The 15,578-nt window shown below is 42.5% G+C and overlaps 2 protein-coding genes across 5 annotated transcripts in view; one reads left to right on the forward strand and one right to left on the reverse strand.

Moving 5' to 3' along the window:
- pard3aa (par-3 family cell polarity regulator alpha, a) overlaps window positions 1-15,578 on the reverse strand; it is a 408,352-nt gene that overhangs the window by 117,892 nt on the left and 274,882 nt on the right. For all 4 annotated transcript variants that reach the window (XM_053493817.1, XM_053493816.1, XM_053493815.1 and 1 more), the window contains one exon: window positions 5,710-5,929. In XM_053493817.1, coding sequence (XP_053349792.1) covers window positions 5,710-5,929 — 220 coding nt within the window. The remainder of the gene's footprint in view (window positions 1-5,709; window positions 5,930-15,578) is intronic.
- On the forward strand, window positions 9,416-10,997 carry LOC128519884 (uncharacterized). Its single transcript, XM_053493819.1, has 2 exons — window positions 9,416-10,267; window positions 10,370-10,997. The coding sequence occupies exons 1-2, from the start codon at window positions 9,537-9,539 to the stop codon at window positions 10,455-10,457; spliced, it is 819 nt and encodes a 272-aa protein (XP_053349794.1). The 5' UTR covers window positions 9,416-9,536; the 3' UTR covers window positions 10,458-10,997.

Below are 15,578 nucleotides of genomic sequence, written 5' to 3' on the forward strand. Positions count from 1 at the left end.
AGATAAAGGAATGGCTCTGGGCCTTTTCTGCTCCTCAAAACTGTGTCACTTTGTAATAGAGTTATAGGGAAAAAAAAGAAAGGGAAAGACAGGGTGGTTTGCTGATCAGAGGAATAAACGGTGTTTTGAATTCTTTCCCAAACCAGACATGGATTTTGTGTACGTGTCTCCTACCAGCGTGTTCCTTCTTTCGACAAAACAACAATGTGCGCTTCCTAGCGAGAACTGAGATTCATGGAAAACACCGCAACATTAAATCATTCTCTTTAACAAGATCCCTACAGGATTTGGTCATTTTTAGTGTGCTCGCTCAGTGAAGGATGCTGCTGGATCCGGTTTCATTTACAAGGTTTCAGATTCAATTAGTGCGCTACACTTCTACAACCTCTGGCCTGCCCTGAGGGGCTACAGCTGTGCACGGGGAGAGACTCATTCCAGAAGCAGTAATCCCAGGAAAAGTGACGGACAACCAAGCGCTCTCATGCTGAGCAAGTGGATGGAAATGATCTGGAGAGGCAACATGGCAAGTCTTCCTCAAGTCACTTAAAATTCAAGCCCCATGCCTATGCTGATTTTATTGAGTTACCACAACACACTCACACACACACACACACACACACACACACACACACACACATACTGTATCATGGATCTAAATCTACAGGGGTAAAATTATCCAGCAAAGGTGTAGACTTGGACTGTTTCCAATCTGTTTTTAAAGTGCATCTCAATTAGGGCATTTATATAAAACTAGGGGTGGGAATCACCCAATACGATATTATCACAATACCTAAGTGCCGATTCTGTTTGTATTGCGATTGTGCATGCATCACAAGTTTTTCTTTTTTCAGATTTTCTTACAATTCTAAACAAACATTCTTTGCGCTGCCTGCCCATGATCATAGAGGAACAGCAAGGTTTTGCCACTTTAAATACAAACGTACTGTATAAGAATGAAATTTTTTTTTTGAATGAAAAACGATATTGGAGTTTATAAGACTAGGTGAGTGCGCAAGGAGAGCACCAGCATGAAGCTGGCACATCCAAAGGGCCAACGTTGTAGACAAGGTGTGTCAGAAATTGCTCCCCTGATCACACTATACTCTTTCTTTTGTGTTTGTTCCCTATTGCATATTTGCATGCAATCCACTGTAACAGGCCGAGTGCTTCATTACTGCAGTCTCCTGCTGGGGCTGGTAAAACATATCCGTTAAAGATAGACGAAACTAGAAATCTGGCCTCATTCTCTGTGAGACCTAACCCTTAAACCTCTCAGCGTCGACCCCCAGGGGTAAGACTAGGGTAAGAAACGGATTAAATATTCACACAGCTCCGTCTTTAGCATTTCTTTCTCATTGTTTTCCGTAGATAAGCTTATACGGTATTATCCTATAGACTGGGGAGTCAGGTGTAATATGCAGGCACGGAGGAGCTGACATTTTAAACGCGATCGCTTTCCAATATAGCCCTTCTTCTCGCGACTCTCGCACAAAGAAATATTCTTCTTCTGCTCACCATTTTTTTTAGATACTTTTGATTGTTTTTTATTGTATTTGCATTGAAAGAAAGATTATTTCTCATATCGTGTAGTGAAGACAGAATGCTAATATGGTAGGGAGTCTCTGCTGATAGGATTTTCCTGATTAAACCGTGCGCATGTGTGTAAAGCTTTGCTAATTCGAACGGACGCGTGTGTGCTAATGACGAAGGCGGTAAGCGAGAACAGTGTGTTAGCCATGTATGGAAGCTTTCCGCTTGAACGTACACGAAGGGGCGCTCGGAGCAGACAGTGTATGTGGATATATAGGTTAAATCTGGAACACAAAGCCTCTAGGGACTATTAGCTGCTGCTCGGAAAATAACAAAGATGCTCTTGTACTCTTGCCTCTCTCACCCTGCTCCTGTCTGTCTCTCCTTAGGCGGTCGGGTCTTGCTGTCAATCTCACACGAGGTGAGAAGTGATGCCTATCAGACTGGATGCTTATTTAGAGGTCGTATAAAGGTGATGATAGGAGGGAGGCTTGTTATCCCAGCACTACTAATTACACCATAGTACGAGTGAACACGCTAAGAGACGGCGACGTCTTTTCACCACAAGGCAACGCCGCCATGACCATAAGTGTGATCTGAACGAATCCCATCTTCTCCGTGCCCTCCTCCCCGTGCCCTAGTTCACTTCACTGCACTCATTTACATGCCTATTCCCTCAATCTTTCTCTCTCTCTCTCCTCAGGCATCCCCTTCACTCATCAACCCTGACCCATCATGCATTGCTCCGGGAGCTTGGAAAAGAATAGCACACATGTGAAGACAGTGAAAATGTAATGGGAAGCAGGGTGGGCAGTCAGTCATACAGAAGATAAAGAACACCTAATTACCTCTGAAAATGGAGGCTTTTGCCTGGCTGTCTGGGGAGGAGATGGCTTTATGAGTCTCCACCGAGCATGCTAAGATGCTGACCAAGCCTGAGGTGGAGCAGAGACGGCTACGCAACCAGATATGGCCAGAAATTAATGACTGATGATGAATTATTTTTAGTATTCGTGGTATATTTAGTATTAGTATTTTTAATGTAGGTTTAAGGACTACGTTTTTGTCTTTAGTTTTCAGTCTAGTCCCTGATGATGAGAGATGATCAGGCTGGTGATTAGTATACTGATGATGCTGAATGCTGAGTGGTCGGAATAGACGAGAGGGGAAATGAGGTCGCTGCTGAGGTTGTTTTCAAGCACATACACAATGTTCAGATTAGAGGTGTTCCTAAACAGAACAGTATTCTGCACTACAGTGAAGTTATTGCATCACACATTGTACGGTATATCACATTAGTTAAGATATTCTGTTCCATATTTCATCAGCTGTATTGATCTCCCTATAAACACATGCACGCCGCGCCTCGCTCCACTCATCCCATTTCTATCGCTTTCCCTAATCCGCTATTCATCTCCCACCATTTCCTCTCCATCTTCCTAAATCTCTGGGCCCACGCAGCTATGCACTCAATTTCTTTGTCCGTCTCTCATTCTTGTTCCATCCTTTCATTCTTCTTTTTTCCTTGCTTTAGCCATTAAGCTTTTTCCTCTCTCTCACACACACACACTCTCGTCCAATCAGTGTTCGCATTAAGCTCCGTGGTGAGAGCTCATCAGAGCACGCTTAGCCAGGCGTTCAGATGAGCTCAAATTGCAGTGTGTTGCCAACGCTGTAAGGCTCTGCTTGCAGGAAAAGTGTGTGTGTGTGTGTGTGTGTTGAGGGGTTTCATGAGAGACGGAAGACAATATAAAATGTGTTTACGTTTGTATGCAGACATCAGTGTGTCTGTGCTAGATTCATTAACGTCATACATGAGCGAACAAAAACAAAGAAATACACAATGATGTGGAGCTACAGTAAGGATCAACAATCTCTATCAGAGGTGTGTGTGTGTGTGTGTGTGTGTGTGTGTGTGTGTACATTTTCCATTGAAATAAATGATGAGGGTAAGTCTCTGAGGAGTAGTAAATCTAATATGTGTGTGTGTAAAAGGGGGGGAGGAAAAAAAGAGAAAAAAAAGAAAAAAACTTATAATAATAGAAAAAAGAATGAAAAAGAGAAGAAGTGACAATAAGTGACAAAAAGAGTGAGGAAAAAACAAAGAAAAAAAGAAAGGTAAATAGAAAGAAAAGTAAAATGAAAAGTAAAAAAGAAAAAAAAGACAATAAGAAATTGAGAAAAAGGAAAAAAGGAAAGAAAGAAAGTAAACAGTGAATAATAATAAAGAAAGGGGAAAAGTCATGTAAAAAAAGCAAACAAACCATGAAAAAATAGAAGATTAAAAATAAATAAATGAAGAAAATGAATGAAAGAATAATAAAAAAAACAGAGCAAAAAACAAAGAGCAAAAGAGGAAATAAGGAAGGGAAAAAAAGGAAGGAAAAGAAACAAAAAAAAAAGTGTCCTCGTGGTGTGTGTGTGTGTGTGTGTGTGTGTGTGTGTGTGTGTGTGTGTGTCTCCCCGCCTCTCTTTCATAAGTGGTACTGCCACTCGACTCTAATGAAGAGAGATGATGCAGAGGGAGAGAGGCCAAACCACCCACCACCCTGGGGGGAGACTCCACAACCTCACAGCCAGGAGCAAAGCACACACACACACACACAACCACACACACACATACACACACACCTAACCCCAAACTAGCACATTCATTTTCATTTGGTAATCAAACTCTTTTCAAAAGACAAACACAACAGACGTGTGTGTGTGTGTGTGTGTGTGTGTGTGTGTGTGTGTGTGTGTGTGTGTGTGTGTGTGTGTGTGTGTGTGTGTGTGCCTTTATAATCGCCGCCTTCCTTTGCTCCACAGGATACAAACGAGCAGCAAAGCGCAAATTAGTGGCCTTGATAAGCGACCTCTCCGAGTTCCTGAAACATGACCTGGAAACACTTGTCGTCTTTATTGTTGGTTGCGGCGTTACGCGTGGCGCACTCCTGCACTAACTAATCCCATTACTCTAATCCGCCATGAAACAACTTACTGCACTGATAAGACCACAGCTAATTTATCCCGCATTCAAATGAGCACCAAATCAAAATAATTAACAGCGGCCTGTGTTTAATTAGCTCGCCAGAGGCAGAGCTGAACACTACAGCAACTCCGGAGGACACAGATTTATGCTTGTATGAGCAAGCTAGTGCTTAGCTGAACACTTAGCTTACTTACTGCTAGCTAACTTTTCTCGCACCTTTCTATCTGGTTACTAATACATCTCTTTTTAGAGCTTTGAGTGCGAAAATCAGACTAAAATGACTAAATTAGGAGGAAAATCTGGGGAAAATACAAAAATAAATAAAATCCTGAATAACAAAAGCGACATAAAGGTATTTCATATTCAATCTGTACCCTTGTCATATGACTTGTACTAACTTGAATAGTGTCAACATATCCCTGATGTTAAACAGACTTTGAAGAGTGTGTAAAACTATACATATATAGTGTTAACAGTTGATGTGGTGCAGTTATTTTCCACCACATATTGTTTTGTTTTCAGAAATTCGCAAGTAAAAAACCTTAACAGTTTCCATGATATAGCCACCTCACCCCAGTTTGTCAGAATTACTCTCGATAAACCTTCACCCGTTATGTAAAAAAGCATAGCTAGCATGTCGCTCCGAGCTTCTCTGATGAGTTTGCACTGCAGGAGCTGATGTCAGGATACGGGATATAAAGGGCTTCCCGGCTTTCTCACAACCTCAAGTTGAAAGACTTGCAGACTTGCTTGGCCTTGCATCATTTTCGCTCAAAGTTCCCCAAGCTGGATCACAAAGGTCCTCAACTTCAAACTATCTGCACATGTTTCACGGTACATATATATATATATTTTTATGAGAAACGTTGTGTACATTTTTATGGCATCAAATTTATATGCATTCCAACGAGACAAACAGTGTGTTCAGCGAGGTGTTTTCTGTCTCAGACTCGGCTGTGCTACAGAATAAATAAAACATACTTGCTTGTTATAATCCACGTGTTTAAAACTGCCCCGGGCTAACCTGACTGTTTCGGCTAAAGGTAAGTGAGCCCCTATTTAGCAGCGGAGAGCAGAGCAGAGTTTCCTGCAGAATCAGAACAAAAACAGACTGACCACTGCACGGGAGAAGAGGGGTGGGTGTGTGTTTGTGTGTCTGGGGGGGCGGGGTGGTTGTGAGAGCTACACATCTGGATTAAGCGTACCTGAACATGTCACCAAGCCCCTTCAGTACGCTCTTCTTGGCTTTGCTCTTTTCCTTCTTCTCCTTCCCTGCTTTGTCCTTCTTCCGATCGTCTTTGGGACGCCCGCCGTTCATCTGGCCGTCCAGGTAAGCCGCTCCAGCCGGAAAGGCCACTGTGGAGTCATTGGCTGTGGAGACGGAGTCACGGCCGGAGCGCGAGCTTTCCTCTGTGTCCTCCTCCACTGAGACAGATAGACAGAGAAAGAAATTGGAAGATGGTATGAGAGAAAAAAAAATCAAGATGCTGCTTAAGGCCACACTGCTGGCAGAATTTTATTTTATTTATTATTTTTACAAACACTGGGGAATTCCAGGCCCGCTGGCACTGATTGAACCACAACCACCACTTTTCAGTTTTCCTCTAGAGTCATGTTCATTTGGAGAAAGTCTATTACAATGTACTGTGCTGTCTGAACACAAAACCAGTTTATAGCCTGATCTCACACGTCTCTTTAAAAAATAAATGAATAAATAAATAATAATTATATATACACACACTGTACAAAGAATCTTAGTCCTAGAAAACTGCTTTTCTAAACTGAGCAGTGTGTTACTGGGGCACAAAACATACCTTTAAGTAAGTTTAAAGACTATATGGGAATTTATTAAAAAAAAAAAAAAATTAAATCACTGATCATAATAAAAAAAACTGCTAGTTTTAGTGTTAGTACTCAATAATAGCCTAGCACGATACATAGATCTGCGATTCGCTACATAACACTAATTTGTTTAGTTGCTTGCGGATACTGTGTCACATGGTCCTATACTGCCCCCAGTGTATGCATGCAGGTATTGCACCACACAGTTATGGGGATGTGCACAATGGTCGCTCTAAAAACTTGTCAAATACATATTTCAGCACAATGGATATACTTGGGGTGTTCAAATCAAACCGGGACTTTTGATTTGATATGAGAAGGGAGTAAAAACTCCCTTTGTGTCTTTATATAATCACTTGCTACACTAATGCACTTTCACTAGTGTTTGGAAACCATCAAGTGGCCTCCCAGGAACTCCTTTAATGACCCAAACAAGTGATGTGGCAATAACTACCAGCGGAGTTCCTGTAATGTGTTGGAGAATGATGGTGTGTACAGTTCTCACAGACAGATGCGTTCTTCCACAAGTTGGCAACAAGTTATCCGTTAATTATCTCAAGGATCAGATGAGACACCCACTAAATGTTCACGGGAACGACTGCAGTTGGCTCTGATCCACATCAGCCAGGGTTGTCATTCATTAGGAATTTCACCACAAGTCCTGGCTTGACTTGAACACACCCCTTGTATTTCCTTCACACATCCTAGCTTGTTTAGAGACAGAGGTCAGGGAACAGGATCAGCCTTGATTCCGTGCCCCTAAGGGCTTGGCTCAAGGTTCCAACAGTGGCAATGATGGGTGGTGCTGGTGCTTGGACCCCTGACCTTCTGATCTGAGATTTAACAGCTGCGCTGTCAGTTTTTTTTTTTTTTTAAGTGACCACATCATCTACTCCTTTTATTCTCCAAGACTTCAGCTGTAATTGGCAGGTCAAAGGGTGAAAGGATGACCGTCTCTCTGAAGTTTTTAAGGCGGAGCTGCACTCCTTTCAAACACATCGGGAGAACACAAGAAGCTCAGCACTAAATAAGTCTCTGTATTTAGCTCACCTTATTCACAAATGTTTCTCGGAAGAAGCGGGCCAAGCATACGAGTTTGCCAGCCAAATGCCTTGTATATACAGCAGCACAACAAAGCAGCTGTCTTCCCCTATATTCTAGTTAATATAGACCATGTGTAACTGTACTGTAGCTGAAGCAGGACTGCGAGACACTGTAGAGAGTAGTTCTACTCCAGTAGTAACTCATTTGACTGATTTCCAGCTCTCTGAACACAATTAAGAAGTGGTAATATGCTGGAGTCCCCGAAGACATGTTCTTTGAAGACGTCAGAGAAACCGCTCGGCTGATATCCTTTCTTCTTTTAATACAATCGTTTGTTATGGAGATTGCTTCCAATCAAAAGCTTATGTCTTATATGTTACTGCTTTTAGTGCAGCCCATCTATCTAAAGATGTAGACCCGGTGTCAGGGCTGATACAAGTCACAGAAATGGAAAAAGCCACATTTCCAGATTTCCTTACTCTATATATGAGTTTCTAATTACACTACGCGGCATACGCTAAGTTCTGTAACCAGCATTTATATTCTTTTCCTACAAATCAGTGATGACGTACATAAAATAGCGCTTTAATCACAATTGGAATGAAGTAAATTAGCTAATTTTCATTTCACCCTCAGTCTGATTATAGCTGCAATTTCTAAGCCGGTTGCCCTGCTGCATCTAATGTAATTAATCTGTCAGTAATTGTAAGTTTAAATCAACTCCGAATAAGCAAAGGAGGGGGGAAGGAAAAAAAAAATACAGCTGCTAATTATGCTAAGTGCTTTATAGCATAATGCTTAGCAGTGATGGAGAAGTTATAATATCACAATGCACCTGATGCTAGAGATGCGTGATTATAGTTTATTAAGTTCTACAAAGACAGGAAGAAAGATTAGAGTGAAAATGAGAAAAAAACAAATCCATGCAGCCATCTTGATGAGGCTGTAATAGGGACGAGAGCACTTTGTTCAGAATATTGTTTTCCGCTTTCTTACTGTATATGTTTTTTTGGTATTTTGCTTACCCATCCCAGAGAAAAGTGAAAACCGGACGTGAAATGCTATAAGACAGGAGCGGCTGGCAGAAATCATCTTAGTTATGCACCACTTTCCTCCTAAGTCCCTTTATCAGTTTGAAAGATGACAATACTAACTATATTTAAGTTGATATGTTTATCGCTAGTTTCTTTCATCTCCCGTGTGTGCGTGCGTGCGCGCGCGTGTATAAGCTTATCGCGCTGCTAAGTGCAAAGGCGGTGTAGCTACACGGATGAGCTGCATCTGGCAATTAAAAGCGGGCTGCGAGATTAGAGGAGCGTGCTAATTTCTGCAGCTCCTAATGATGCCATCTCAGATAACACAGAGGAGATGGTAATCGCTCAGGCCTCCTGGGGAGGAGGGGTTGGGGGTGTATCCGTGTACGTGGATGCGTAGGAAAGCCGGTCGTTATCACACACCCACAAAAACTCCAGCTGGTCTTGACGAAGAAGGAACGGAGAGAAATTGACGAGAGGTAGAAATTGGACCCTTCGTTTTTTTCCTAAACACTGCTCATTAGTCTCACAAAGAGACGCAACACTGAAGTCGATGCCGCTTCAAGAGATCAATAGCGGTTCCATCAACACAGCCGTCGCAGAGAGTCGAAACGCCGCTCTGTGCTCGTCATCCGACTGAGATATGAAAAAAGTTGGGGTAATTAAAACTTTTCTGTTGTACAAGAGAGAAATAAATGTTTTGACGCCCCGTCATTAGCCTCCTCACTTTGCTCCGGCTTGGTGTTTCGTTTCTTCCCTCCCAGGACGTGAAATTGTCATTCTGCCTGTGGTTCGCTTTTTCAGAAGTTCAGAACAGTCCCGAGCTCCGCCGGCTTTTTCCCGAGCTCCGCCAGACTGACCAATTTTTCTACTTTTTCGTCCCCTTACGAAGAGTAAACATATAACAGATAAGTATTTCATACTACCTTATAATATATTCACTCGAAACGCGTGTTATATCGTTTTCGTATAAGTTTATATCGTATAAGTTTTAATTGTTTTGCAGCACACCGCTTCTAGCCGGCTTTTCATTAGCATCGCTAGCCCGTTAGCCCGGCTATCACAAGTTTGTTTACGCTCTTTCGCACCGGTTATTTCTATTTTTAGACACCATGTCGGTTGGGTCTCTGCCCCTGTGTGCAGGTGAGGAGACATTGGAGCTGCACTCGGTGGACTTGGAGATGGAGGCCGTGGAGAAGCTGATCCGCGACCTACAGGTGAAGCTGGCCCGGCTACAGCAGCGGAAAGCCACGCTGGAATCGTCGCGGACCGACGCTCACCTGTCCCAGGTAAATTCTCGGCATGAGAATTCTCCGACAACCTCTACTCCGCGTGCTTCTCTGCCCAGGTCCAACGCACCGAGAACGCAGCCTGCCCAGCTTTCCTTCACCCCGGCGCCGGGATACCACGAGGCCTGGAAACTTCAGCAGCGGAAGACGCGCGCCAAGCCCCGGGCGAGGACCTCTCCTCCTCCGCCACCACCCGTCTTCGAGATCTCAACCCGAAACCGCTTCGCTCCTCTCCGTGAGACGGCACACGACGCGCTGGTCATCGGAGACTCCATTGTCCGGCACGTGCGTGCTACCACAGCTAAAGGTAAGGCGTACACGCGCTGTTTACCTGGTGCACGTGTTCTTGATGTTGCTGCACAGGTGCCTGCGGCCCTGAGGAAGAACATTCGAGCTGTGGTTCTCCATGCTGGCACCAACGACATCAGGCTGAGGCAGACGGAGATCCTAAAGAAGGACTTCAGGAGCCTGGTTGAGAAGGTCCGCAGCACATCACCCACGACAAAGATCGTCGTATCTGGACCACTTCCGACATTTCAGAGAGGAATCGAGAGGTTCAGTAGATTATTTGCCTTCAATGAATGGTTACAATCTTGGTGTCAACAACAGAGATTACCCTTTGTTGATAACTGGAATGTTTTCTGGGAGCGTCCTAGGCTCTACCGCACAGATGGCCTGCACCCTAGCAGAGCTGGAGCAGCGGTCCTCTCTGACAACATCTCCAGGACATTACGAACCATCTGACTTGCGGTAAGTCATACCTCAGATTCTTTAGATACCAGCCACAATAAAACTCACCATACTAATAGACGCACACACATAGCTTGTACTATAGAAACTGTGTCTATTCCCCGATTAGTGAGAAAAAAGAATAAATTCGTTAAATCCAGCCGAAACAATCTGGTAACCATTAAACCAGAAAAAGCCCAAATAAGTAATCGAAGTCTACCTCTAAAGTTTGGACTTCTCAACATTAGATCCCTTACGCTAAACCAACCGTCTGCTAGCTGCATAGAGTCGTCACTCAGGGTTCACTCTATTGAGACTGTGTCTGTTCCCCGAGCTAAAAACAAATTTAGAAAGACTCAGAAAGTCTGTTTTAGTAATTTAATTAGCATAAAGACCACAAACTTGGATCAGACTGAATGCGCAGCCGGCACCTCTGATCTGAAGCTAGGACTGTTAAATATTAGATCTCTCGCATCTAAAGCAGTTATAGTTAATGAAATGATCACAGATCAGGAGTTTGATATACTCTGTTTAACAGAAACCTGGATTAAACAGGACGAGTATGTAGCTCTAAATGAAGCTAGTCCTCCTGGATACGGCTACATACACCAGCCTCGGTTAACTGGTAGAGGAGGAGGCGTCGCAGTTATTCACAATGATAATTTGACTATTGTACAAAAACACGGACACAAATTTAATTCATTTGAAATTCTTTATAGTAACATAAGTGTATTTAACTATATTAAGTCAGCTCAGTCGATCCCGCTAATTGTCATTTACAGACCTCCAGGGCCGTACTCGGAATTTCTTAGTGAATTTGCAGATTTCCTCTCAAACCTAGTCGTTTCTGTAGACAAAGTGTTAATTGCTGGAGATTTTAATATTCATTTTGAAAACCCAGAAGACCCTCTGAGAACTGCATTTATGTCTATACTGGACTCGGTAGGAGTAAATCAGTGTGTAATAGGACCCACTCATAAAGCAGGTCACACTTTAGATTTAATAATATTATTTGGATTAAGTATAAGAAATTTATTCACAATACCACTATCTGAAGTTATCTCAGATCACTATCTTGTCTCATTGCAAGTGTGTCACAATAATAATGTACACACAGCGCCGCGCTACCGTATGAAACGTACATTCACATCAACTACCAAACAGAGTTTTATCAGTAATCTCCCAGAGTTCCCAACTTCGATTAGATCACCGTCTGACCCCACAGAACTCGATCAGGCGACTGAATATTTAGAGTCGACATTTCGCTATACCCTAGATAATGTAGCTCCAGCCAAAAGAAAAATTATTAGAGATAAAAAACTTGCTCCCTGGTATAACGATCACACGCGCACTTTAAAACAGACCGCTCGGAAATTAGAACGTAAATGGCGTCAAACTAAATTACTAGTATTTCAAATAGCATGGAAGGAGAGCATCCTGAACTATAGAAAAGCTCTTAGTGTAGCTAGATCAACATATCTCTCCACTCTTATAGAAGAAAATAAAAATAATCCTAGATTCTTATTTAATGCTGTAGCCAAATTAACCAGAAATAAGACCACTGCAGAAATCTCCACAACAACATCATGCAATAGTGAGGACTTCATGAACTTTTTTAATAATAAAATTGTAAATATTAGGCATAAAATTGAGGTTTTGAAACCGAACAATGTAATTGATGCAGATGTTAATCTAGCCATGTCAGACCAGAACCTAGAATACTTTACTCCCCTTGAAGAGAATGAACTAATTTCACTCATCTCTTCTTCAAATTCATCAACCTGTATATTAGATCCTGTACCGACACATTTTCTTAAACAGATAGTACCAGCAATAATAGAACCCCTGTTGAGAATAATTAATTCTTCACTCAGCATTGGATATGTTCCAAAATCTTTTAAATTAGCAGTTATCAAACCAATAATTAAGAAACCTGACCTCGACCCCTGTCAGCTGTCCAGTTACAGACCAATATCAAACCTCCCCTTTATCTCTAAGATCCTGGAAAAGATAGTAGCGGAGCAGCTATGCTCATATATACATAGGAATGGCATACATGAACTGTATCAGTCAGGATTTAGGCCTCATCACAGTACAGAGACAGCGCTCGTTAAAGTAGTAAATGACATTCTATTGGCCTCTGATCAGGGTTGTGTAACTATGCTTGTATTACTTGACCTCAGTGCAGCTTTTGACACTGTTGATCACGCTATTCTTCTTCACAGATTAGAAAATGTAGTGGGAATTAAGGGTACAGCCCTCTCCTGGCTCAGATCCTATCTGACCCATCGTTATCAGTATGTAGACTTAAATGGTGATTATTCTGCATGTTCTCTAGTGGAGTTTGGCGTTCCGCAGGGTTCAGTTTTAGGTCCACTGCTTTTTTCCCTTTACATGCTTCCTCTGGGCAACATAATCCGTAAGCATGGTATTAGTTTTCATTGTTATGCTGATGATACACAGTTATATGTCTCAGCAAAACCTGATGAGAAAAAACAGCTTACTAAAATTGAGCAATGTGTGCAGGACATAAGAAATTGGATGCTAACTAACTTCCTTCTGCTAAATCCGGATAAGACAGAAGTTCTAGTCATAGGACCGCATACAGCTAGGAGTAAAATTTTAGATCATACCGTAACTTTAGATGGCCTTTCTGTTCCATCAAATGCAACAGTGAAAGACCTTGGTGTGATTATTGATTCCAGCCTTTCATTTGAAGCACATGTAGATAATATTACCAGGATAGCATTCTTTCACCTCAGAAATATTGCCAGAATAAGAAATTTATTGTCGCTAAACGACGCAGAAAAACTAGTTCATGCTTTTATCACCTCTAGGTTGGACTATTGTAATGCCTTACTGTCTGGTTGTTCAGCTAGATGCATAAATAAGCTTCAGCTAGTCCAGAATGCAGCAGCGAGAGTCCTCACCAGAACCAGAAGATATGAGCACATCACCCCTATCTTATCTTCACTCCATTGGCTCCCTGTGAAATTTCGCATTGATTTTAAAATACTACTCTTGACATATAAAGCATTAAATGGTCTCGCGCCGCAGTACCTGAGCGAACTGCTAGTGTCTTACGATCCGCCACGCCTACTTCGATCAAAGGATGCAGGCTGCTTGTCAGTACCGCGTATTATGAAAAATACAGCTGGGGGCAGAGCTTTTTCTTACAAAGCCCCAAAGTTATGGAATAGTCTTCCAAATAGTGTTCGGGACTCAGACACAGTCTCAGTGTTTAAGTCCAGGCTAAAAACCTATTTATTTAGCCGAGCATTTTTATAAATAGATTTGCCATAGGTAAAGGAGCAGATCTGGGGGACTCATGGACGTAGAGTATTATGGTGAACTGGTATGTTTGGATGCTGTCTTCCTCACTCTCATTGATCACTCAGGTTTGCTGACGGTGAGGGGATTGTTTGCTTTACATGTCAGGAAGCCCTCATGTTTGTGTTTCCTTCTGGCTCTCCCTTTTTTGTTATGCTGTCATAGTTAGTCCTGCCGGAGTCTCTGCTTGCACGCTACAGTTAATATACATTCACATTATACATTGTGTGACTGTGACCATAACTAACTGCCATCTCTCCTCTTCTTCTCTTTCCCCCCCTCTTTCTTTTTCCTCTCTCCTCCTGTCCCCCCCTTTCACTCTTTCTCTCTCTCTCTGTCGAGCTACACATGTCGTTCCTGAGCTGCCAGTGATCCAGACTCCCTCTGCCCTCCGGACCTGTCTGACCCATCCTGGTGCCCCGCTTCTGGCTGAAGATCTCGTCACATGGATGCCCCGTGTGTCTCTCTGGGATGCGTCTGGTGTCTGGGAATGATTCTCTCTACCTAGAAGATGGTTCTGGCCTTGACTGGTGTTGGCAACTGTTTCTCTGGGGACTTGACAGTTCGATAGTTCATGACTGGAACTTCTTACAAGTCTACCTGGGTCTTCAATAACTACCTGGACTCCATATTAACATCAATTAACATCAGCTATTATAGCTGAACTGCCTCCCACCCTACACACTGTATAAATGCAGATCATTTACTGCTTTTTGTTTCACCCAAATGAGGATGGGTTCCCTGTTGAGTCTGGTTCCTCTCAAGGTTTCTTCCTCTTACCATCTCAGGGAGTTTTTCCTTGCCACTGTCGCCCTCGGCTTGCTCACCAGGGACAAACTGACCATTTTGATTCATACAAATTCACATTTCATACAAACCTAAATAATTCTTTTGACTATGTAAAGCTGCTTTGCGGCAATGAAAATTGCTAAAAGCGCTATACAAATAAAATTGAATTGAATTGAATTGAATAGAACAGAGAAAATCCCCAGCTCAAATCTTCTCTCCTTCTTCTTCTTTTTGGCAGGATATCTGCCACGGACACGTTTTTCCCCCAGATGACGTGGGATTTTTATGTAAATAAAAAGTCAGCACGAAGAAAGAATGCATGCCCTTATCAGTCAACTCTGACTATTAACCTCAGGGACAGACACAGTCAGGATGCTTTTATCTAAATTGAAAAAGGCATTTGACTTGTTTGAATATCGTGAAGAGAGAAATGCAATATACCTCTGTGGCAGAATCTGCTGCCCCTCATTTCTCTTAGGGAAAGATAAGACAGTATTTAGTGGCATGCAGAAACAACGTAGCGCGACGAAGCAGCTTGGGAAAATTATGTGCATTTTTTATTTTATTTCATTTTAAGTCATGTCTCTACCCTGTTGAATCGAAAGCTTTTAATGGAGAACAAGGAGGTTCCTACGGCAAGGAGCTGTTATTACCTGGTATGACTTGTCTGACAGCTCTTGCCTCTAAAACGTGACCATGAGTAATAAAACAGGGGATCGGACAGACTTCGGTGTAAAGAAGGGCAAAGAGTTGGTAATGAGTGATTCGGGACAGCGGGGATGTTTTCCCACACACGCACCGAGGACAAAGTATTCACGTTACAACTCTAATTTAATAGCAGAACAAATATAAATGTTCAGCAAAAACATCCTGTACACTATATATGCGCGCACACAAAAAATTCCTGCAGCTCTATTCACTATGGACTGCAAGGAGAAATGAAGGACAAACTGTTTCAGCCAGTAAACAGGACAAAGGCTACCAAATTGCTTTAAGTCTAACGGCATTACGTGAAGG

This window comes from Clarias gariepinus, chromosome 4, assembly GCF_024256425.1.
Source record: "Clarias gariepinus isolate MV-2021 ecotype Netherlands chromosome 4, CGAR_prim_01v2, whole genome shotgun sequence".
NCBI classification, from domain to species: Eukaryota; Metazoa; Chordata; class Actinopteri; order Siluriformes; family Clariidae; genus Clarias; species Clarias gariepinus.

Bases quoted from the DNA above. Each gene is read 5' to 3' on its own strand.
- LOC128519884 (XM_053493819.1), top strand. From the start codon at position 9,537: ATGTCGGTTGGGTCTCTGCCCCTGTGTGCAGGTGAGGAGACATTGGAG. The intron at 10,268-10,369 runs GTTCAGTAGATT...GGAGCGTCCTAG, and splicing joins TTTCAGAGAGGAATCGAGAG to GCTCTACCGCACAGATGGCC.